A 25,330-nucleotide genomic window follows, 5' to 3' on the forward strand; every position below is an offset into this window, starting at 1 on the left:
AGTGGAGTTGGTGCCTGGGGTGAGGAAAGAGCTGTTTCGTAATTCCCATCTGCGGTGCCTGTCTCCAGTGTCAGAGCCAGTGGGCCAAGCGCACAGGTGCTTTACCTCTCTAGCTGTTGTAGGCAGGGTCTCCCTGTGGCTGGCCTGATGCCAGCAGAGTGAGTGCTGGTTCGGGATCCAGTGCCAGCAGGCTAGGAGGAAGGCGCAGCAGGCTGCGTGTCACAGAGTGGGGCCTCAGAGCTGAGTAGGCAGCCAGGGGGATGGGGCACCTGAAGCTCCTCAAAGTTCCCAACCAGCTGGGCAGAGCACGCCCAGACAACCTTGTCCAGCTTTCCCCTCCCCGATGCAGCAAGCTCTGTGCAAACCCTGCCTCTTCAGCAGCCCTCTTGCTGCTAGGAAGCCTCTCAGACTGCCCGCCTTTCCTCTGACACAGAGCGGCCGGGTGTGGATCACCTCCTCCACAAACAGCTGGAATCTCAGTCTCTCAAACACTCTACCTGTCAGAGCTTCCCAACATCTAGAGCACCACACAATGTAGGTTTCTGCCTGCAAAGCAGATCTCCAGGGCCAGGTGTTCAGCAGCCCCAAGCTTCCACTCCCCCCCTACCACCCCACTCCATTTCTCTTCCTCCTGCTGGTGAGCTTGGGTGGGGGAAGGGCCTGGGTCCCCCCGATTAAGGCTTTCCTACATTACCCTGTTTCATGAGGTCTCCTCTGTTCTTTGAGGTTTGTATGCAGTCTTGTTCAGCCTTCTTTCGTTTTGCTGTTTCAGGGTTAGTTGTATTCATTAACTATACTTTTGTACTATTTGTGGTTTTGGGAGGAGTTCTCCGTCTCACCTCTCAAGCCACCATCTTGAATTTCCCCCGTTTTTATTTTTTTGAAGAACCTCCGTATTGCCTTCCACAGTGGTTGAACAAATTTACATTCCCACCAGCAGTATAGAAGGGTTCCTATACTTCCACATCCTCACCACCATTTGTTTCTTCTTTCAAATGTTGGCCATCCTAACTAGCATAAGGTTATAATCCATTGTGGTTTTAATTTGCGTTTCCCTGATGATTAGCAATGTGGAGCATCTTTTCATGTGCCTGCTGGCCATCTGAATTTCTTCTTTGGAGAAGTGTCTGTTCAGATCCTCCACCCATTTTTAATCAGGTTTTTTGTTTTTTGGGTGTTGAGACGTGTGAGTTCTTTATATATATTGGATGCTAACCGTTTATCGGATAAGTTGTTTACGAATATATTCTCCCATATTGTAGGATGCCTTTTTGTTCTGCTGATGGTTTCTTTTGCTGTACAGAAACTTATAGTTTGATGTAGTTCCATTTGTTCATTTTTGCTTTAACTTCTCTTGCCCAAGGAGACATGTTCAGGAAAAAGTAGCTCATGTTTATCTACAAGAGATTTTTGCCTATATTTTCTTACGTGGGTTTTATGGTGTCATGACTTACATTCAGGTCTCTGATTCATTTTGAGTTTACTTTTATATATGGAGGTAGACAGCAATCCAGTTTCATTCTCTTGCATGTAGCTGTCCGGTTTTCCTAGCAGCAGTTGTTGAAGAGGCTGTCTTTTCTCCATTGTGTATTCATCATTCTGTTATTCTATATTAATTCACCACATACACATGGGTTTGTATCTGGACTCTGTTCTGTTGATCTGCGTGTCTGTTTTTGTACCAGTACCAAATTGTTTTGATTACTGTGGCTTTGTAGTAGAGCTTGAAGTTGGGGAGTGCAATTCCCCCAGCTTCTTCCTTCTCTGGATTGCTTTGGCTATTCGGGGTCTTTTGTGGTTCCATATTAATAATACAACTATTTGTTCTAGTTCTTTGAATAATGCTGTATTTGGTAGGCATTGCATTGAATCTGTAGATTGCTTTAGGCAGGATGGCCATTTTGACAATATTTATTCTTCCTAGCCAAGAACATGGGGATGTATTTCTGTTTATTGGTGTCTTTAATTTCTCTCATGAGTGTCTTGTAGTTTTCAGGGTATAGATAGGTCTTTCACCTCCTTGGTTAGGCTTTTTCCTAGGTATTTTATTCTTTTCAATGCCATTGTAAGTGGAATTGTTTTCCTGATTCCTCTTTCTGCTACTTCATCATTAGTATATAGGAATACAACAGATTTCTGTGAATTAGTTTTGTATCCTGCTACTTTGATGAATTCAGTTATTAGTTCTAGTAGTTTTTTGGTGGATTCCATAGGGTTTTCTATGTGCAGTATCATGTCATCTACAAACAGTGATAGTTTAACTTCTTCCTTACCCATCTGGATGTCTTTTATTTCTTTGTGTTGTCTGATTGCTGTGGCTAGGACCTCCAGTACTATGTTGAATAAAAGTGGGTATTGTGTGCATCCTTGTCTTATTCCCAATCTTAGAGGAAAAGCTTTTAGCTTTTTGCTGTTATTTATGATGTTGGCTGTGGGTTTGTTATATATGGCCTTTTTATGTTGAGGTACTTACTGTCTATTCCCATTTTGTTCGGAGTTTTTATCATGACTGAATGTTGAATTGTGTCAAATGCTTCTTCAGCATCTATTGAGATGATCGTGTGATTCTTGTCATTTTTGTTGATGTGGTGTATGATGTTGATGGATTTTCAAATATTGTACCAACCTTACATCTTGGAATAAACCCTACTGGATCATGATGGATGATATTTTTTATGTATTTTTGGATTCAGTTTGCTGATATTTTGTTGTGTATTTTTGCATCTATGTTTATCAGGGATATTGTTTTGTAATTTTTTTGTGGTCTCTTTGCCTGGTTTTGGTATTAGAGTGATGCTGGCCTCATGGAATGAGTATGGAAGTATTCCCTCCTCTTCTATTTTTGGAAAACTAAGGAGGATGTGTATTAGGTCCTCTCTAAATGTTTGATAAAATTCAGCAGTGAAGACACCTTACCCAGGAATTTTGTTCTTAAGTAGTTTTTGATTACCAATTCAATTACATTGCTGGTAATTGGTCTGTTCAGATATTCTGTTTCTCCCTGGGTCAGTCTTGGAGGCTTGTATTTTTATAGAAAGTTGTCCATTTTTCTAGGTTATCCATTTTTTTAGCATATAATGTTTCATAGTATTCTCTAATAATTCTTTGTATTTCTGTGGTGTCCATCATGATTTTTCCTTTCTCATTTTTAATTCTGTTTATATGTGTACACTTTTTTTTTGATAAGTTTGGCTAGGGGTTTATCTATTTTGTTTATTTTCTCAAATAATCAGCTCCTGGTTTCATGGATTCTTTCTATTGCTTTATTCTTCTCTGGACTTTATTATGTCCCTCCTTATACTGACTTTGGGCCTCATTTGTTCTTCTTTTTCTAATTTCGTTAATTGTGAGTTTAGACTATTCATTTGGGATTGTTCTTTCTTGAGGTAAGCCTGTATTGCAGTGTACTTTCCTCTTAGAACTACCTTCTTAGCTTCCCACCAGGTTTGGGGTATTGAGTTGTTGTTTTCATTTGTCTTCATATATTACTTGATCTCTGTTTGTTTATTTGTTCATTGAACCATTGATTATTTTGGAGCATGTTGTTAAGCCTCCATGTTTTTGTGGGCTTTTTCGTTTTCTTTGAATAATTTATTTCTAGTTTCGTACCGTTGTGGTCTGAGAAGCTGGTTGGCACTTCAATCTTTCTGAATTTACTGAGGCTGTTTTTGTGGCCTAGTATGTGATCTATTCTGGAAAATGTTCCATGTGCATTTGAGAAGAATTTGTATCCTGTTGCTCTTGGGTGGAGTATTCTGCAGATGTCTGTTAGTACCATCTGTTCTAATGTGTTTTTCAGTGCCTCTGCCTCCTTACTTATTTTCTGTCTAGTTGATGTGTCCTTTGAAGTGTGTTGTGTGTTGAATTCTTCTAAAATGAATGCATTGCATTCTATTTCCCTGTTTAATTCTGTTAGTAATTGTTTCACATATTTAGGTACTCCTATATTGGGTGCATAGATATTTATCATGGTTATATCCTCTTGTTGGTCTGACCTCCTTATCATTATGTAATGTCCTTCTTTGTCTCTGTTACTTTGTTTTGAAATCTGTTTTGTCCAAGTACTGTAACTCCTGCTTTTTCTCCCTATTATTTGCATGAAATATCTTTTTCCAATCCTTTACTTTTAGTCTGTGTATGCCTTTGGGTTTGAAGTGAGTCTCTTGTAGGCACATAGATGGGTCTTGTTTTTTTATCCATTCTGTAACTCCATATCTTTTGAATGGTGCATTCAGTCCATTTACATTAGGGTGATTATCAATAGATATGTGCTTATTGTCATTGGGAGTAGGCTTTAGATTTGTGGTTACCAAAGTTTCAAGGGCAGCTTCCTTACTATCTAACAGTTTGTCTTAACTCACTTATTATGCTATTTCAAGCACAATCCAAAGGTTCTTTTTTTTCTCACCTTCTTCTCCTCCTTTCTCCCCCAGTCTTTTTGTATTAGGTGTCATATTCTGTACTCTTTATGTATCCCTTCACTAACTTTATGAGTAGTTGATTTAATTTTGTATTTGCTTAGTAATTTAACTGGTCTACTTCCTGTACTGTGGTTTTATTTTCTCTGGTGACAGTTATTTAACCTTAGGAGCACTTCCATCTAGAGCAGTCCCTTTAAGATACACTGTAGAGACAGTTTTTCATTGGTAATTTCCTCAACTTTTGCTTATCTGGGAATGCCTGCTACAAAATTAAATGATAATCTTGCTGGGTAGAGTATTCTTCAACATCCTTCTGTTTCATTGCATTAAATGTATCATGCCACTCCCTTCTGGCCTGTAAGGTTTCTGCTAAGATGTCTGCTGATAGCCTGATGGCTATTCCTTTATTAGTGATGGCTTTTCTCTCTGTTGCTTCTCTCAATACTCTCTCCTTGTTTTTATTCTTTGTCATTTTAATTATTATATATCTTGGTGTTGTCTTCCTAGGGTTCCTTGTGTTGGGAGATCTCTGCACTTCTATGACCTGAGAGACTATTTCCTTCCCCAAATTGGGGAAGTTTTCAACAATTATTTCCTCGAAGAAACTTTCTATCCCTTTCTTCTTCTTCTGGTATCCCAATAATGTAAATATTGTTCTGTTTGGATTGGTCACCCAGCTCTCTTATTATTCTTTCAAAGTTTCTATCTCTTTGTTGCAGTGCTACCTGAGACTGAATATTTTTCTGTAGCTCCATGAGCATGTTTATGACTGTTACTTTGAAATCTTCAAGGAAAGGACTGGTGATTTCAGTTTCACTAAGCCCTCTTCCTGGAGTTTTTTCTTGAGTTTCTGTTTGGAGAAAATTCCTATCTCTTCATTTTTTTTTTTTTTTAGTGTTTCTTATAGGATAATAGATTTGTGTAGATGGTGTCCTCTTTCCTGCCTTTTGAGCTGTAAGGCCTGCCTCTACTGCCAGGTCCAGTGGGCTGAGCGCACAGGGAAGAGCCTTTGTGCTATAACCCTGTAGCTGCTGTAGGCAGGGCCACCCTCTGGCTGGCCTGCGCGATGGCAGGGGCAGCAGGTATGCGGGACCGATTCCTGCCAGTAGGTAGGAGTGGTAGGGGCTGTGTATCGCAGTAGTGGGCCTTGGGGCTGCATTGCCAGCTAGGGGAGAATGGATCATCTGAAGCTCCTGAGATGTCCCAACCCACTGGGCTGTGTGGGCTGGGACAATTTTGTCTAACTGCCCTTTCTCCTGAGCAGGATGCTCTGTGTAATCTTTGCTCCTTTAGCATCACTTTCACTGCTGTGAAGCCTTTAAAACTGCCCACCTTTCTTTTGTCCTGGGTGTTGATTGTACGTACCTGTTCTCCACAAGTGAATGGAATCTCAGTCTTTCCAAGTATTCCACCCATCTTTGCTTTCCAGCCCCACTAATCTCCAGAGCACTATGTAATGTGGGTTTGTGCTCCTGGAGCAGATCTCCAGGGCTGGGTGTTCAGCTGTCCTGGACTCCCTCCCCTGTGTTTTATGTTCATCCCACCTGTGGGCTGGGGTCGGGGGAGGGCTTGTGTCCTGCCAGATTGTGGCTTTGCTGCTTTACCGTTTTCTGTGAGGTCTTCTCTTTTCACCAGATGTAGGCAGTCTGTTCTGCAATCTTCAGGCTGGTTTTGCAGGATTAGTTGTATTTGGTGTATTTTCATGTTTTATGTGATTTTTATGTGCACTGCCATCTTTTTCCTCACTGGATTTCTTTTTAAATTTTTTCTGTGCATCTATTGTAGGCTTTCATTTTGTTGGTACCAGAGGTTCAAGGATAGCTTCCTAACTATATAACAGTCTCTATTAAGTTGTTGATTACTCTGTTTCAAACACAATCTTAAGTACTTTTTCTTCTTTCCTCCCTCTTCCACACTTTATGTATTAGATGTCATAATCTGCACTTTTTTTGTATTCCTTGATTTGTTTTGTATACAACTGATTTTGCTTCTTTTGCTTTAACTTTGTAGTTATTTGGTAATTAATTGGTTTACTACCTTTACTGTGGGTTTATTTTCACTAGTGAAAGCTATTTAGCCTTAGGAACATTTCCATTTCCAACTTTCCCTTTAACATATCATATAAGGCTGGCTTAATGGTGGTGAATTCCTTCAACTTTTGTTCATCTGGAAATTGTTTATTCCCTTCTTCAAATTTAAGTGATAATCTTGCCAGATAGAGGATTCTTGATTGGAGGTCTTTCTGTTTCATTACATTAGATATATCATGCCACTCCCTTCTGTCCTGTAATTTTCTGCTGAGATGTCTGCTGATAGCTTGATGGGATTTTCTTTATAAGTAATCTTTTTTCACTCTCTGACTGCTTTCAATAACCTCTGCTGATCCTTTATCTTTACCATTTTAATTGTTAAATGTCTTGGTGTTGTCTTCCTGGAGTTCCTTTTCCTTTTGTTAAGGGCTTTCTGCACTCACATGAACTGATTGTCTGTTTCTGTTCCTAGATTGGGGGAGTTTTCAACAATTATTTCCTAAAAGAGACTTTCTATCCCTTTGTTTCTCTCTTCTCCTTCTGGTATCCCTGTTATGTGAATATTGTTTCATTGGATTGGTCACACAGCTCTCTTATCATTCTCTCATTCCTAGAGATCCTTTTTTCTCTCTGTGCCTCAGCTTCATTGTGTTCCTGTTCTCCAATTTTCATCTCATTCACTGTCTCCTCTATTTGCAGTAATCTCCTCTTCAATCTCTCCATTGTTTATTTAATTTCAGATACTCTGTTCTTCAGCTCTGAGTGCCTCTTTTTCAGATCTTCTGTCTCTTTGTTGAAGTCCTCTCTGAGATCTTGAATATTTTTCTGTAAATCTGTGAGCATGTTTATAACTTTTACTTTGATAGCTTTATCAAGACTGGTGATCTCTGTTTCACTTAGCCTTCAGGTGCCTTGTCCTGTAGTTTTGTTTGGAACATATTCCTCTGCCTCTTCATTTTGTCAGGGTTTCTGTGTTTCTTCTTTGGTATTAGATGGCTCTGTTGTGCTTTGTGGCCTGTAGAAGAATAGCTTTATGAAGGAGGTGTCCTGTGGTGCCTGGAGCTCAAGATTCTTTACTCTCCAGTGTCTGGTTCTGTATTGTTGGATTCCCAGGTTTTGGTGTGCAGTGGGCAGGGCTGCCTTTCTGTCCATCTTACTAGTGGTCTGAGTCTGTGCAGGCAGTTTGCTTCAGCCCTGCCTTTGTGATCCCAGCGGAAGTCTCTGCTAGGATCTCTGTGGACGGGGCACCCTCTGCCTGTCCTGCAGCAATGGCAGGGTTGCAGGGTTGCAGGGTTAGTGGGGTGAGAGGGCTGATGTGCAGCTCTGCCCATGCCAGATGCACAGCACTGGCTTGAACATCTGCGAGATGGAAGGAGCTCTTTGGGCTGGCTCCTGCAGGCACCTCCCCTGTTGGGCTGAAATGGAGCCTAGAAAGCTGGAAGAATCTCTCTCTGCCTGCCAGCAGCAGAGTCTGATGCTGCTGCTGGGCTGAGTGGGTTGGCTCACCAACAATGGGTGCAGGGAGGTGACTTGGGACTGCGTTGCCAGTGAGGGTGGTGAAGCATCTGGGGCTCCCAGTAGTTCCCGACCTGTTGGGCAGAGGGAGAGCTGGGGAGGTATGGTCCTCCTGCCCTTTCTCCTGATGAGAGAGCTCTGTCCCACCATACCCCTTTAGCAACCCTCCCATTGCTGGCAAGTCTTACAAACTGCTGTCTCAGCTTTTGTCTCATGGGAACCAGTGGAGCTTGCCTGTTCTCCGTAAGCGGCTGGAGTCTGAGCATCCCAGAGTGTTCCACCAGGGTGTTCCAACTCTGCTAATCATCAGAACCCAATGTAATGTGGGCTCGTACTCCCTGAGTCGATCTCCAGGGCCAGGTGTGCAGTGCTCCTGGGCTCCTATCTTCTCCCCACTCCATTTCTCTTTCCCCTGGCTGTGGGCTGGGATTGGGGGAGGGCCTTGGCCCTGCTCTCAGTTGCAGCTCTGCCACTTTACACTTTGCTGTGTGGGCTTCTCTTCTTCCTCAGTTGTAGGTGATTCTACAGTCTTCAGGTCATTTTCAGGTTTAGTTGTATTTGCTTTATTTTTTCTTTTATGTGTTTTTGGGAGGTGGTTTCCTCCTTGCATTCCTACTCCTCCATATTTTTCTCTGCCCCCCCATGCCAGTAATCTCTTATTAGAATATAATCTATTAATTGCTGGTTTTTGACCCAGGCGGCCTCGGGTGTCCTCCACAGAAATGAACAAGAAAATGACTGGCCGAAAACTGATCAGATTGTCTCAGCTCAAGGAAAAGATGGCAAGTGAGAAGCTGGAAGATACAGACTGGGTGACTTTTGCAGTAATAGTGAAGAAAATCACCCCCCAGAGTTGTAACAGTGTAAGCCATTATATTGATTTATTGGCCTCATCACAAATTGACAATGGGAATGCGTGTTCTTTATTTTTTAACCCTAAGCCTGCCAGTATTTAATTTTGAATGACTCCTAGTAAGTTCCCAGGTTGCCCTACCATCACTAGATTGGGATCTGAGTGGCATCCATGAAAGAATGCCCTACGTGAAGAACTGATTGTGCAGGCTTCTTGGGCTTTTGTTGTCTACTTCATTCCTATTGCATTTCACTTGTCATTATTTGGGTGATATGTGGTTTCCCCTGTGACACTAATCCCACTTGTAGGGTAAAGGTTAAATTTACAGATGCTTTGGAGAGTTGTAAGATGTCAATTGCAAAGCTCTAAAATTGCAGACCTGTTCCAGCATAGTATGGTATTTTTAATTTGATGGATATTACAAAAGATCTAACAAGTATAAAATCTCAGTTGACTGAGTCATAATGGGAAAATTATTTTGTGTACTGACAACTCAGAAGACCTGGATTCTAAACCTCATTCTCCCTTTAAACTAGCAATGTGGCCTTAAGTTGACACTTAGTCTTTCTTTAAGGACCTCCATTTTCTTATCTATAAGTGAAGGAACTAGCTTTTGATTACATTGGAAGTCTCTCCCAGCAAAAAAAAATACTGTGATTAATTCATGCTCAATATTGATTTCAGTCTCTAATTTCCCTTAGATTTATGAGCCCTGACACCAGGAATTGAATTTTAGATTATAGGCGATCCTTAAACACCATGGGTTTGAATTGTGTGGGTCCACTTATACATGGATTTTTTTCAGTAAATACCTTGGAAAATTTTGTGTAGATTTGTGAAAAATACATTTTCTTTAGCTTGCTGTATTGTACAAGTCCAGTGTATAATATATGTAACATACAGAAGATGTGTTGACTGTTTATGTTGTCAATAAGGCTCTGGTCAACAGTAGGCTATTAGTAGCTCAGCTTTGGGGTAGTCAACAGTTATACTTGGATTTTCAACTGCACAGGGGTCAGTGCTCCTAACCCCCACATTGTTCAAGGGTCATCTACTGAATCCTGTGAATATGACCAAGTCTGGTTCATTTGATTAAAGTTCTTAGTTATATCACAAGTGGCTGTAATGACATTTAAATAATAGGTGTGAAATTTTATTTGAAGCCTTCCAAGAAAGGTGTTTTACAAATCCATGAAAGAATAATTACAACCTGGATTCCATCAATAGCTTACCATAACCTATAACCAAACCACTCTGAGATGCTCCTGTGAAACAGCTTCATTCACTATTATTTGAATTATTTTGCTTTGAAAAAAATCTGTAAAAGTGGAAGTGCTTCATATTGTAAGTGGACAGCATTTCAAGTTGCATTTCTTCAGATATATGAAATTTTATAGTTAAATGAAAATAGTTGTCTTCAAATGATGGTCTTGTTTTTCTTCTAAGCTAAGCAGATTTCGTAGCATAGAGCTGAAACTTCTCTTATATTAATAATATAACTAATGATAAATAATAGATGGGCTAAATTTATATCAGTAAGTTATTAAGTGGTAGTGCCACCGCTTCTGCTTGTCCTTTTAACATTGTGTGTATGTGTGTGTGTGTGTGTGTATGTGTGTGTGATTATAAAGACAGTGCTATCCCACTGACTATTTAGACCTAAGAATTAGAGACTCTAATAAGTATGCTGCTGGCTTGCCTCACTTTACCTTCATTTCCAAAATGAGAAGGGTAGCACTAGGCCTAGAGAAAGGATTGATTTGTAATTAACAGGCATTCTGATGATTATCTATTCAGGGTGGATTTTATTTATATATTCTTCCATAATAGAATATTTGAACTATAAATGGAGACAGTATAATCCATTGCTCAAAATTTATTAAAAATGAGAGTAAATATTTGTTTCAGGGGAAAACATTTAGTATTTGGAGACTGAATGATCTTCGTGACCTGACACAGTATGTGTCATTGTTCTTGTTTGGAGAAGTGCACAAAGAACTCTGGAAGACTGAGCAGGGTACTGTCATAGGGCTGCTCAATGCTAACCCCATGAAGCCTAAGGATGGTTCAGAGGAGGTAAGGATCTGTTTCCATATTTTGTTTTTTTTTCCTCTTTATAACTTGGCCAGGATCTATGAAACACATTTGTATTAGTCTACTTGCAGGTAATAAGTCATTTTTTTATATATCTCTCTTGATCTGGTTTTTTTTGTTTGTTCTTTACCCACCAATATTCTGAATTTCCACCTTCTCTAAGGTGTTTTGTAACAACTTTTTTCATTATTACTTTTCAAGTTAGTGCCAAGATCCCTGAAGTTTTTTTTAACTCTTATGCTGAGATCCATAGATGTCATTCACAAATTTCCATGATGCTATCAAGAAGGCAGAATGTTATAATTGAGAGAACTTTGCTCCATTAGTTAGCATAAGCATAGCTGTAACTTAGAATCATAGTGAGTTTTCATCTTCTCAAGCAGCATTAGAATTTGTGTACTAACAACTGATTCTCTAATAAATTGCAAATCCAAACACATTGTGAATAGCAACAGACCAATCCTCCACCTGAACCAGCAAGAAGCTTCCTTTTGTTTATAGACATAGATAATTATTATCAGGGGGAGTGAGAGACAAAGTTATTTCATTCCTTGCCTTTACTTGAGAATGGTTCATCTATTGGTTGGAATGTGTTTGGCTACAAGTAACAGAAAAACTTCACTATAGTTCCTTTTTAACTGTAAGCAGTTGTTTTTTTGTTTATCTTACATAACAAAATTCTGGACACAGGCAGTGTAGTGATGTCAGAACCAGTGCCTGAGCCTCTCAGCCTTTCATCTTGGTCACACGATGGCTCTGAAGCCCCCACCATTACATCTCCATTCAAGGCAGGAAGTGAGCCAGCCTCCTCTATCTGCTTTTTTTTTTTTTTTTTTTTTAATCTGCTTTTATGAGGGAAACAAAAGCTTTCCCAGCTACCTTTCTTATCACCTCTTGCTTCAGTCTCATTGGTTGGGACATAGTCACATGACCATCATGTGCTATGAGGAATTTGGGAGCACTGGGAACAAATCCCTTACTGGGGCTGAGCATTTGCCAGCCCTAATAAAATGAGGATTCTAATAGTACAGATGCAGGAGAGAATGGATATTGGGTAGAAAACTGTCTCTTGCACCTCCCAGTTCTAGAACTGTTTTATAGGACACTGGCATCAAACTCCTGTAGACTGTGAAGCTTTCTTAACTCACACCATTCTTTTAGCAGTCTTGCTGGTTAAAGGCCATACCTTTCTTTGCTGCTTCTAACTCTAACCCCACCTCTTTTCTACAGGTGTGCTTATCTATTGATCATCCTCAGAAGGTCCTGATTATGGGTGAAGCTCTTGACCTGGGGACCTGTAAAGCAAAGAAGAAGAATGGAGAGCCGTGTACACAAATCATTAATTTGGTTGGTTTCAGCCACGTTAGGACGATTTTCTGTTAATAAAATGGAGCTAATAGGAATAAATTGTAGGTACTTCAGCTGTAATGACCAATTTGGAAATATCAAAGTAAGAAAACAGATGTGTGGTTAATAATTGCCAGCTTAAAACTGAGGGCAGAGGAAGGGAAGGGTTTAACTTCTTAGGAAACTTATTTTTCATTGCCAACTGAAAGGTTGGTAGAAGAAAGACAGAATTCTAGTTGGCCTACCTATAAATGCCAGAGATCAAACACTGTGATGAAATATACTGAAGACCTTAATTGTAGTCTATACTCTAAGTACACTATACATTTAAAAAAAAGTTTCATTGAGATATAATTTACATGCCATACAATTGAGCCTTTTAAAGTGTACAATTCAGTAATTTTTAAAATATTCACGGAGTTGTACAACCATCACTACTATGTAATATTAGAACATTTTCTATACTCCCCAAATAATCCATACCCATTAGCAGTTACTCCCCATCAGCCCTTCTTCCCCCACTCCCTCATAAACGCTAATCTACTTTCTGTCTGTATGGATTTGCCTATTCTGGACATTCCATATTGTAGAACTGTACAATATGTGGCCTTTTGTGTCTGGCTTCTTTCACTTAGCATGCTTTCAGTATTCATCCACGTTGTAGCATGTATCAGTACTTTATTCCTCCTTATGGTTGAATAATATTCATTACAGGGATATACCACATGTAGTTTATCAGTGGCCATTTGGATTGTTTCTACTTTTTGGTTATTATGAATAATGCTGCTATAAACATTCATGTACACATTTTTGTGTGGATGAATGTTTTTAGTTCCCTGGAGTTGAAGGGAACCTACGTTTAATTCAGTGAATGAACATGCAGGTCATGGTAAATATGTTTAGGCTTTGAGGAACTGCCAGCCTGGCTTCCAGAGTATCCTGTACATTCTTACCAGCAGATAGAGTTCCAGTTTCTCCACATCACTGTCAATACTTGCTATTGTCTGTTTTTGATGACAGCCATCCTCATGGATATGAACTGGTTCTTCTTAGAGCTATCTGAAAGTATTAAATGATGTGTTGGTTTCATCTCTTTTTTTTTTCTCCCCTCAATCTTGCCTAACAGATGAACTAGCAAGCAGGAAATGGAAGGGAGGGAGAGTTGGAAAAAGAGGCCTTAGAGTGAAGTACCTGACAGATCTCCACATAAGAGCTAAATCATTAAAACTCCACTGTCACTATATCTGGGTTCTCCCAATAGAACAAATGGTTCATTATTTCTCTTTGTTCATTTCACTGAAGGGGTAGCATTTGTCCAAGAGTCAACCAGGGAATAGAAAACTCTTAATAAAAGTTGGTATTGTTTTATTTTTTTAATTGTTTTACTGTTTTTTAATTGTTAACTAATTTATAGTTAATCATTTTACAGTGTACACTTAAGTGATATTTACTCTATTCCCTCTCTTGTGCAACCACCAGCTCTACCTAAATTCAAAACCTTTGCATCACCCCATAAAAACATCCCCTCGCATACCCATCAAGTAACCACTCCCCATTCTCCTTACTTCCATCCCCTGGTGACCTCTGATCTGCTTCATGTCTCTGTGCATTTGCCTGCTCTGGATGGGTGATAATGAGAGGAGTCCTACAATATGTGGCTCTTACTGTATCTTAGCATGATGTTTTTAAGGTTCATCCTAGAAGCTGCTTTCATTTTCATTGTAGGAAGAGGGCAGAAGTGGTAAACTCTACTGCTTTTTATCTGCCCTGACTAGTGCTTTAAGTGGAATATGAGGAAAGAACTTCTTCCCCTTAGTCACTGTGTAGCTGCACTTTTGGAGTGACTTTGGAGGTCAGTAGGGAGGGCTCTGCACACAAAACAGCGCCCTGCAAATCTAGGAAAAAGGAACTGTGTCTCTTGCATTGTACCCCAGCCTGTCACCCTAACCCTGACGCAGCCGCTTTTCCTTTTTTGCAGAATGACTGTGAGTACTGCCAGTATCACATCCAGGCTCAGTACAAGAAGCTTAGTGCCAAGCGATCCGACTTGCAGTCCACCTTTTCTGGAGGACGAATTCCTAAGACGTTTGCCCGAAAAGGCACCAGTCTGAGAGAACGGCTCTGTCAGGATGGTTTTTACTATGGAGGTGTTTCTTCTGCATCATATGCAGCCTCAATGTAAGACATCAGGGCTTCTTTTGGGACAAGAATTTTGTCTTATGAAAATAAACCTGGTGGCTGTACTTATCTGTAATGGTCCTAGAAAACCTGTACTCACTGCCCAGAACAAGGCAGATAAGGGTCTCGTCCACTCCCATGTAAGGAACATACACAGACTGGGGAGAAGTAAGGCGAGTTGTGTCATCATGGTCTTTAACACAGAGCCCACATTTTCTCTGGCTTCTGACATGAACAGTGCAGCTTTGTCAGGGCTGATTGCTTGGCCATTTAAACTGTGTTGATCATGGTGTTGACATTTCCTTTGTGACTGTTAGAAGCAGGCTGCAGACCTCTGGGAACCTACATTTAATTCAGTGAATGAACAAGCAGTTCAGGAAGCCTCAGATGGGAGTGCGGTGCCAGGCACTGATGGCCTCTCTTCTGGGGATCTCAGTCTCTCCATAGAGCCCCTGAAGTAGGTGATTGTCACCATATTATAGAAGGCATATCTGAGGACATGAGAGTGGGGACCTGGCACAAGGAAACTACCATTGGTCCAAGAACAGAACATTGATTTTATCCCCAGTCCAATAGAAATTGAGCAAATTTCACTTCTTGCCAATCTTACAATATCAGGCACATTTTAAAGGTTTTTAAATAATTGCTGTATTTTTTCTAACTGCAAAAGTGTTACACATACATTAGAGAAAATATATGTGTGTATATACAATTCAGCCAAAATCAGACAATATAAACCATGTATGTGTGTATGTATACACACACACACACACATATATATGTATGTATGTATGTATTTAAAAAATCCTGCCATTTGCTTCAATGGATGATCTAGAGGGTATTATAGTAAGTGAAATAAGCCAGGCGGAGAAAGATAAATACCATATGATTTCACTTATTTCTGGAATATAAGAACAGCAAAACAGAATGAGCAAAACAGCAATAGACTCATACACTGAGAAGTGACTGGTGCTTATCATGGGGGAGGGGTTGGGGTGAGTGAGTGGGTGAGGAGGGCAAGGGCAATAAAAGGGCACAAAAATTCTCAATCATAATATAAGTTGGTCATGGGGATAATAGTACAGCATGGAGAATACAGCCAGTGATTCTGTAACATCTTCGTATGTTGACAGATAGTAGCTGTACTAGTGGGGGTGAGGATTTAGTAATATGTGTAACTGTTGAACTACTGTGTTGTATACTTGAAACTAATATGAGATTGTGTATATCAATTAACAAAAAAGATTGTTTTCCAATAATACATCAATTAAAGCATGTATAATCCCACCTCCCAGGTAACTGTTAGTTCTTTGGTATATATGCTTCTAGGTGGTTTTTTTCCCAGATACATAAAATTTTTGTAATAATGCAATGAGATCACATTATACCAATACTTTGTAACCTTTTCTTCCCCCCGATACAACAGTGAATGCTCTCCTTATTGAATATTCACTGAATTGCATTGTTTTAGTGGCTACACAGTATTCTGTTACATGGCTCTGTGATCATTTATTTAAACAATTCCTATGAATAAAATATTAATGGGGTGTTTCCAATGTTACGTTACAAACAAAGCTTCTGTAGCCTAAGTTTTTGCATAGTCCTTAATTATTTTAAGCTAAATTCATAGACTACTTGATCAAAGTATTGGCATATTTTTATTTCTTTTCCCATATTGGCCTTCCAGAATGGCATCAAGCAAATTTGGAGGTTCCTGATGTTTTACATTTATGACATAATGCATACACCGGTTATGCTGTAGGGCTGTGGTATATGCCTGTGCTCCTGTGCTTACACAGTGCTTTGAGAAACTTTTTGACAGTGATTTTTCTTTTGGTGGGGGGTAACTCTTGTCATTTCAGTGCAGCTGCTATTGCTCCTAAAAAGAAGATTCAGACCACTTTGACTAATCTGGTTGTTAAGGGCACAGACTTGATCATTCGGGAAACTCAACAAAAACTCGGTAATTTTGCTTCTCAGTAGTACATTTCTTTCTCCAGCTTCAATATGTAGTCTTTAGAATTTAAAATTGGTCATAGTTCATACTCTCAAGTTACAAATACCCACTCATCACTATACTTAGTGATATGGCCCAAGATGAAAGAATCAAGCTTGGTTGACAGAATCTTCAGAAAAAAGAGCACATCAATTGTGGCTGTGCCTTAGTATGCTTTTTAAATTTTCTTAATGTATTTGGGTCTAAATCTTAATGTCCAGCATTAGAATCAGTAGTATCAGGTTCCTGGTCAGTCCTATCAGTTGATTTGTTAAAATATTTGCCTAGGTCAGATAATGCCCCCTCCACCCTGTACTTGGGGGTTTTGTTTATGTGGTCAGGGCCCGAGTTGGGATCCTTACCCATAGTGCATATTCCAGAAATAGTGTATGAAATGACCCCACAGGTGTTAGTATTCCTGTCATTACTCGAAATACGGTGTTTTGGTCATACCCCCTGCAGTCCTCCTAGTCTGATGTTACAAGTTAAGGATTCTATTTTCTCTTGGTATTTTGTCTACTTTATTTACAAACAATGAAATTATGAATGCAGAGTTTAAAATGTGATGTCCCATGACATCAAACTGTCTGAATTTTGAGTTCTTTAAAGCTGATGCTTGTATATTCCAGGAATACCCCAGAAGAGCTTGTCTTGCTCTGAGGAATTCAGGGAACTGATGGACTTGCCTACATTTGGAGCCAGGAACTTGAAACATTTAGCCAAAGCCAAGTCTTCAGGTAAAGTCAGCCTGCACCTGCTCCAGTGCCCATGTCTGAGTTCCCATGGCCTCTCAGACCCCCTTCAGTCTGTGGCTTGTGTTTTAGGCATCCTGGGGAGCCCAAAGCCCACTTTCCAGTCAATCTCAGCTTCAGCCCTCTTGAAGCAACAGAAGCAGCAGGTATTGGAGATGAGGAAAAAGAAGTCAGAAGAAATGCAGAAACGGTAAGAATAGTGGACTTAATATTCCCTATTTAGATAACTCATCTCAGGAATCTTCAGAATTTCCTAATAGATTTCAGAAATGTGACTTTAGATTTTGAATGGTTGCCTACGATTTTGACTTAGAAAATTTTAAGTGTTTAACATAATCTAAGTAGACAGCATTTAACGTCAGATATTTCTGACTTATGCTAGTAATCCTGAGACCAAGTGGTACAGATTACAGTAACTGCCATCACTGTGGGAAAGAGAAAGTAGAGTAACATGTGAAGAGAGTTTCACAAATGGGAAGCACATGTTGACGTCTTTGGCTCTCATTTCTTAGTTGTTTTGCCACAGTTGGGTTTTTAGTTAATTATAGGCTGAACCAATGAGTAGATTTTATAGTTGTTCAGGTGAATGATAAAAATGAGGCACTGAAGATGAGAGTCATTTTAGAGGCAGAATCAAGTGGAAATGGTTGTGGAAGGCAAATGAATCAAAGATTCTTGAACTCAGATTATCTGAATAGTTATAAGAGGTACTATGTATAGGTGCTTAACATGTATGGAGAACTGTGCTATACGCTACATAAATACAGTGTCTCATTCAGTCCTTAGAATAATCTCTGAGGCATTATTACCCTTGTTTTATGACTAACGTCACTGAAGGTCAGAGAGCTAGTTGGTGAGGAGCCAAGTTTTGAACTCAAATCTGTTCTACTCCAGTGTTGGAACCATTATGCTGTCTCAAACCTGGGCTGCTGAAAGGTAGATGGTTTCCTGAAAAGGAAGGTCAATTTTAAGTCAAGAGGAAATACTTTGGAAAAGTAAAGATTTGGCCTCAGGCAGGTTACTGTGAGGTGCTGGTGGGATATCTATGGGGTACTCATCACATGCATACAGATGATATAAACTCTTTCTATAAATATGGATGTAAAAATACACATGGAGTGTGGATCTTGTGGGAAATAGCACCTGTCAGTTTAAAAGCATTATAGTGAGAAGTTTTTCATAATTTTTCTGGCCAAACAAAACATATCTTCGGGCAGGATCTGATAGGAAGTTTGCAAACTCAGCCTAGAGCTTGCAAGAGTGGGAATATGGCAGTGAAAAGACAACTGGCCTGGGACTACCTAGTATGAGTCCAGAGGCTTCACTTGCAATGGGATCTTGAGTCTCAATTTCCTCATCTATAAAATGAGACGTTTAGACTGGATGATTTCTGATGTTTGTTGTTTTTAAATAGGCCTTAAAACCATTTATAAAATAAATTAATATGCAAATTATAACACCTTTCTGTTAAAGACTACCAAATGTATCACGTGTATTATCTCTACCCAGTAGATTAAGCTAAAATACAGAGAGATTTAGTAAGTTCCTAAGGGTCTTAGGCTAACCAGAGGGCTACAAATACAGTGCACATCTCACCTTCAGGGCTGTGTTTTGTGGTTCGCTGGAAAGCCAGTTAGCAAAAACAGTAATCAGCTGTAAATTGGTAAAACAATTAGAGCTTAGTCAATGAAAAATTAATCAACTGAAGAGTTCTTATTGTGTGCTAATTTGAATTATTAACCAAGGAGGGGAAATTATATTATTAACCACTACTTATCAGCTGGTGACCTGCCTGCAGTCTCCCAGTTTGTATATTTTGTGCTTGTATATTTCTTTAAAGATTTCTCCGATGCTCAAGTGAGACCCAGAGCCTCTCAAATGCATCCTCTTCTCAAAGGCCCCCTACCCGGTCTCTGCAAGTAGGGGCCAAGTTCCCCAGGCTGCAGGGGGCTCCAGCCACACAGATGCCCAAGCTTGGGCGAGGCATCTCAGAAGGAGGTGATGTTCTCTTTTTTGATGAGTCACCTCCACCGAGACCAAAACTGAATGCTTTAGCAGAAGCCAAAAAGGTAACCGGTATCTGTTTTCTTCAACATTTGAATTTGCATTCTGTCAGACCTACATAGAGTTTCAAACTCCATCTACGTATAACCAGGAAAGACAGACATCTAATAGCTATTTATTGATCATGATAATTTGAGTCCAAGGAACTTTAAGTAATGGTGTCAACAAAATGCCATTAATTTAATCCAACCCTGTTCCTTATGAGGTTAAAGGACATAAACTAGAAGGAAGAAAAATTCTTGGAATTGTTGAGACAGGACTGTAAAATAATGGTTTAAAAAACCTTTCTTTAAAAGAAATTTTGCACAGAAGCCCAGTGTGCAGACAGATAAAAGCTATGGAGCTCTGACTGAAGTGGATGTTGAGAGTGCTGAGAACCCCACCTGCTCAGCACACTTCATCTCCCTACTTCCTGGGTCACCCTGAGCTCCTGACTTGACCCTTTCTTGCTTTGTTTTGGTTAGCACTATAATCAACTGGAGGCAAAGGCTAGCTACAAGCCAAGCTGCTCCTACAGTAATATTGATACCAACTGCATGTTTATTACGAGGAACCCGTGATCTATGCAGGCATGCTATTTACTGTATACAGGTACATGCTTTGCATGCATGCTCATTTCATCCACACAGGCTCAACCTTAAAAGACAGGTAAATGCCATCTCCATTTTATAAATGTAGAAATTTAGGCTGAAAAATTAAATAATTTGCCCGAGGTTACAAACTACCAAGTGGCAGAGCTAGAATTCTATCCTAATTCTGTCTGATTCTAAAACAGACTTCCAAAATTTTATGTGGTTCCTTTTTGTGTCTTGAAGACTATGGTCTTGCTGGTATTTAACTATTGATATTTAAGCTGAAACTTTATTAACGTACAGACCTGTCTCCCGTGCTTTTAAATTTTAGTGATTATGTTAATAATGCTAACTGAAGATGCATTTTGCTAATTTATATTTGAGCACAGCCAGAATTCCCTGGCTGGTAACTGGAAGGGGTACAGGACTACAGACACCTACCTCATCGCTTAGTTTCCAACCTCCCTCCCCACCCCATCTTCTTTTTCTAGTTAGCTGCTATAACCAAATTAAGGGCAAAAGGCCAGATTCTTACAAAAACAGACCCAAACAGCATGAAAAAGAAGCAGAAGGATGCCGAGGGTTTCCTGGAAGTGAAGGAACGTGTAGAAAAGAACAACGCATTTTCTCCTGGAGGTACTGCAGATTTCAAAGTTAGCAGTGGGAGAGAGAAACTGTTTATACAGGAGATGTTCTAAACCATAACCACTGTCCCTGATATTACATCAGTTTACCTCTGCATGGACCGAAATAGAACTTAATTCAATTAGTGCTGATTGTTTTTATAATCATGTTGAATTGAAATGAAATTATGCACAAATTGAAAACTGGAGAAAAAGATGACTCATTGGATCTTTGTAATATATGTTAGTATAAAGATTTACTTTGAAAAAAGTAGAATTCCTTTGTTTTAAATTGCCCTACTTCTACTTTTTAAACTCTAAAGTTGGCAGTGTTATTTTAATATCAGTTTGTAAGAAAGATTTTTGCTGATGGTTGTTACCATAATTAGTTCTTGTTTTAAGGTAAAAAGGAGGTTCTAATCCAGTGGTCAAAATACCACCTCTCATATCAGGCTTCCCTTCTCAGCCCTCTTCCTAGAGCCTCCCTCTGCTGGTACCTACTGGGGTAAATTAAGTTTGCAGGGCCTGGAGGCAGATGGAGAGAATGGAGGGAATCTGAGTCCGTGAGGCACAATGGCTTCCTGAAATTCCTCTGTAACAGCTACTGTTTTTGTTTTCTACTCTAGCTGAGGATGACTTGGAGCCTGCCAGGAAAAAAAGGAGAGAACGACTTGCCTACCTGGAATCTGAAGAATTTCAGAAGATTCTAAAAGCAAAATCGAAGCACACAGGGATCCTAAAAGAGGTAGGAACCCAAAAGCTCAAACATTAGATAGAGATGACCTTCAGACTCAGGCACATTGTCATGGAATAAGTATCTGTTTCTCTTACCCCAACCAAGACGTGGCTGTGTCAGTTTGTTTGAGTTGGCTCTGAAGAAGGAATGTTTCTAATAGATTTTAGTTTTTGCCTTTGCCCTTGCACTGAAGAGCATCATTTAGACTTCAGCATTATAAAAATGTTTACATGCCACTATTGCTGGCAAAGTTATGTTTAAATGGTTCACTGCTATCTACTATTTTCTGCCTTGGAATATGGGAAGAGATTTTCCATTCATATATTTTTATATTGGCATTTCATATACTCCAAATCAGTTATGAACCCTATCATTTCCAATGCCCTCTTTTAATAACAAATATTTTCAATTGCTCTGTCATTATACTGAAATAAAATTCATGGATAACATAAATTAACTAGTCATTTCAAAAATACCAGTATGGTATTGTAGCTGTAATATAAAGAAGAAAATAAAGTATATTAAAAATATGTAATACATCATATAAGTACATGAGCACTACTACACATGAAATGTAGTTAGGCCTGGATTTGTAAGTGAGACAGGCAGAAGTGAAGATTCATATGGTTCTCAGTAACTTAACATGGCTCTGTTTCTTTGACAATGTGACTTTTTTTTTGAATGGCAAATAATCCTGGGAAACTTTGAAGACACCAAAGTACAGCTGTCCCTCCATATACACAGGAGTTGCCTAGTTGTGCACTTGGAATATTCAATGTATATTATTAAAACCATGCACAAATATTACAGGGTTGTATATAAAGCAGCTAGGATCAAGGGTTACAGCTGAGTTTTTCATCCACACAGATGCCCTATAGAACTTTCAGAAGAACCCTTTGATGTGTGGTGAGGACCACTCTGTGCACTGTAGGAAGCGTTAGCAGCCCTTGTCCCTGCCAAACAGTAGCAATCCTTGGGATAACAAAGTGTCCCACAGATTTTTTAAATGTCCCCTTGGGGGCAGTACTGCCCCCATTTAGTACCAGTACTCTGAATGATCTGCTCTTCTTTTCATTAACAAATAAATAACAAGACAGTTATATATCATATATTTCTACCAGACCTAAAACTCAGTCTGGAATGATGTTTTAGCTGACTCTGAAAGTCTGACTGACTTGCGTGTGTGGGCACCAGAGGCCTCAGGGCCTTGTGCCTTGGTAGCTGCACTAACCCAAGAGCTGTAACCACATTCTGCCCTAAAGGCCCCTCTGTCCTCTCACCTAATCATCAGGGACTACTCCTGCCGAATGCTTGGTTAGGAGAATAGTTTTGATGGACTGGGATGTCCTCACTGGGGAGATATGAATACCTTCTGTAGCTTGAGTCTGTGTTGGAACAGCAGGAATAATTTCCTACTGGTACACACTTGACATGATGACCTGTTAATAATGTTAGCATTTCAAGTTTGTATTTCTTTCATGTTTTAAAAAGTACCAAAAGCTTTTGTTCATTTTTTTGTTTGTTTTTTTGCATATTGGAACTCGAGTCTATTTATGATCAACTTCTTGTTTGCAGTTCATTCATCTGTTACCCAGTTTCCTCATAACAGTTAGCTTGTCTCTTCAGTTCTGTTTGACTGTTACTGAATTGCTGCTGATATATTGCATTTGGTATAAGGTCTCCTTTGCCTTGTGATTCCAGGCTGAGGCTGAGCTGCAGGAACACTATTTTGAGCCTCTGGTAGAAAAAGAACAAATGGAAGAAAAGATGAGAAACATCCGAGAAGTGAAATGTCGAGTAGTGACATGCAAGACCGTGAGTATGAGAGATGATTCTGACCATGGGCTCTGTGTTGTTCTCTTGTGACTCAGCAGGTCATAGAGAACCTGTGGGCTGCGGAGCCATGTCTTGTGAGTGGAGTCCTGCGTGGGTTATTTAATTAGGCTGGAACCAAACTCGATGATAGCCAAGGACCTGGCCTCCGAGCTCCAGTGGCAGAGCACTTGTAGTGAGTCTCCCCTTATTTCATCACTGCTCGTTTTGCAGATGAGCCTCTAGTGGCTCTTCCCTGTTGCCCATTGGACCCAAGTTATCCTCACCTCTCTTTCTCAAGTTCCTAGCACACCCTCAGTTCATGGTTCGCAGTCCTGAGACCTTGGTTGAATGACTTGATTTAGCATCACATGTTATGACCAACTATTGTCCCTTTTTACTCAGGGCTTAACCTACTAAACTGAATCTCAAGGCACAGTGTGAATTGTATTACTGTCCATGTTTGTAGAATTTTTACCCTAAGTTTGTTAAAAAATAGTCCCCTTTTCCTCAACATTAGTGAAAAATGACTAAAAAAAAATTGCTGAACACTGTTCCTTCCATTACCACTCATTTTATACCTATGTGGCCAATAAGCCTTGTGAACACATGTAAGAGGGGGAAGGCATAGCTTACCAGCACAATTTTCTCTTCTTCATGCCTTTGAAAACCTGAGATTCTTGTGTACATTTAGGAGGTGGCCCTGTACCAGCTGCCATCGAAAGGTAAGTCTTCTTTGAGAAAGTTCAGAACTTGGATAATAAGTAAAGGTTTTACCTCAGAAAACAGCTTTTATTCTGACAGTGATAAACCTGGACAGAGCTGGTGTGTGTTTCCTGTTGCTGCTCTTAACGAATGACCGCCAGTTTGACAGCTCAAAATAGCACAGGTTTATTATCCTGCAGTTCTGTAGGTCAGAAGTCTTATGTGCGTCTCACGGGGCCGAAGTCCAGGGGTGGCAGAGCTGCGCTCCTTTCTGGAGGCTCTAAGGGAGAATCCGTTCCCTCACCTTTCCACCTTCTAGATCCCACCTGTGTCCCTTGGCTTGCGGCCCCTTCCTCCTTCAGAGCCAGTGATGGCAGGTGCATCCCCCTGTCACATCCTCCACCTCCTTCCCTTGTCCCACTCCCACTTTAAAGGACCCTTGCAATTCCACTGGGTGCACCCAGATAATCTAGGATCATCTCCCAATCTTAAAATCAACTAATTAGCAATGTACTCCCCTTTTTTCATGTAACATAGCATACAGGTTCCAGGGAAGAGGGCATGTTCACCTTTGGTGGGGGTTATTGTACCTACTATAGCTGGGACACCACTCTGCTCTACTTTTTTAGGTTGCTAAAATCAAGAGTTACTTAAATGGATTCAGTGTAATTATCAGAAATTACATTGTACTCTCCTGGCATCTGTTTCAACCTTCACCCACCATGTCTTTTGTTCTTTTTTTCAATGCATCATATGATTCCATTTATATAAAGTACAAAAATAGGCAAACCTACTCTGCTATCAGAAAGCAGGATAATGATTACCTTTGCGTGAGGGTAGGGAGACGTGACTGGAAGGGGACATTAGGAGGGCTTTGGAAGTACTGGGAATGTTCTGTTTCTTAAAGTGGACACTGCTTACCATTTCTATCACTCTTCAGTTTTTTGAGGATCAAAATTAAACATGGATTACTTAATGTCTCTGTCTTGGTTTTATTGCTTGTGGAATAGTAGTAATAAGCTTATATAATTTCCTGAAGCCTTGTAAGAGAAAATGAAGAGCTGCAGATCAGCCTTCCTTAGTAGGCCCCATGCCTCCGCGTCCTATAACTAAGCGACTGCCGTGAATTCAGGACAACCTGCCAAAGCTATTGAGAGGTTTCCAGTACTTTTCTTCTGCCCTTACAATTGTCTTGATATCACAATGTTATTGTGTATGTCATGCCTGACCAGAAATTGTGGTAAATGTGAGAAAAAATGGTATCGGTGTGAGGAACCCAAGAAATCCCAGGGGTCCCTGCAGCTGGAAGACAAGGTGGTCATTCCACCAGGAGCTGTCTGAGGGGTGACGGGAGAACTGAAGTTCTCCTGGAGCAGTTAGCCTCGTGGCAGCTGCCCAGTTTTTCCTCCAGAGCTCTTGACCAGATGTGTGCCTTTCTGGTTTTCTGCAGTGCGCCTACACCCACTTCAAGCCTTTGGAGACCTGTGTTGGCGAGCAGCACAACTACCACTGGCATGACGGTATTAAGAGGTTTTTCAAGTGTCCCTGTGGAAACAGAAGCATCTCCCTTGACAGGCTCCCCAGAAAGCACTGCAGGTATGAGAATTGCCTGGAGTTCTTTGTCCCAAGGTG

At 40.1% G+C, this 25,330-nt stretch overlaps 1 protein-coding gene across 2 annotated transcripts in view; it reads left to right on the forward strand.

Moving 5' to 3' along the window:
* MCM10 (minichromosome maintenance 10 replication initiation factor) overlaps positions 1–25,330 on the forward strand; it is a 40,529-nt gene that overhangs the window by 10,910 nt on the left and 4,289 nt on the right. For both annotated transcript variants that reach the window (XM_036908087.2, XM_036908088.2), the window contains exons 6-17: positions 8,664–8,829; positions 10,728–10,895; positions 12,144–12,260; positions 14,239–14,438; positions 16,301–16,401; positions 17,064–17,171; positions 17,259–17,376; positions 19,027–19,255; positions 20,314–20,458; positions 21,072–21,190; positions 22,883–22,996; positions 25,149–25,294. In XM_036908087.2, coding sequence (XP_036763982.2) covers positions 8,664–8,829; positions 10,728–10,895; positions 12,144–12,260; positions 14,239–14,438; positions 16,301–16,401; positions 17,064–17,171; positions 17,259–17,376; positions 19,027–19,255; positions 20,314–20,458; positions 21,072–21,190; positions 22,883–22,996; positions 25,149–25,294 — 1,731 coding nt within the window. The remainder of the gene's footprint in view (positions 1–8,663; positions 8,830–10,727; positions 10,896–12,143; positions 12,261–14,238; positions 14,439–16,300; positions 16,402–17,063; positions 17,172–17,258; positions 17,377–19,026; positions 19,256–20,313; positions 20,459–21,071; positions 21,191–22,882; positions 22,997–25,148; positions 25,295–25,330) is intronic.

The sequence above is a fragment of the Manis pentadactyla genome, chromosome 3 (assembly GCF_030020395.1).
Source record: "Manis pentadactyla isolate mManPen7 chromosome 3, mManPen7.hap1, whole genome shotgun sequence".
NCBI classification, from domain to species: Eukaryota; Metazoa; Chordata; class Mammalia; order Pholidota; family Manidae; genus Manis; species Manis pentadactyla.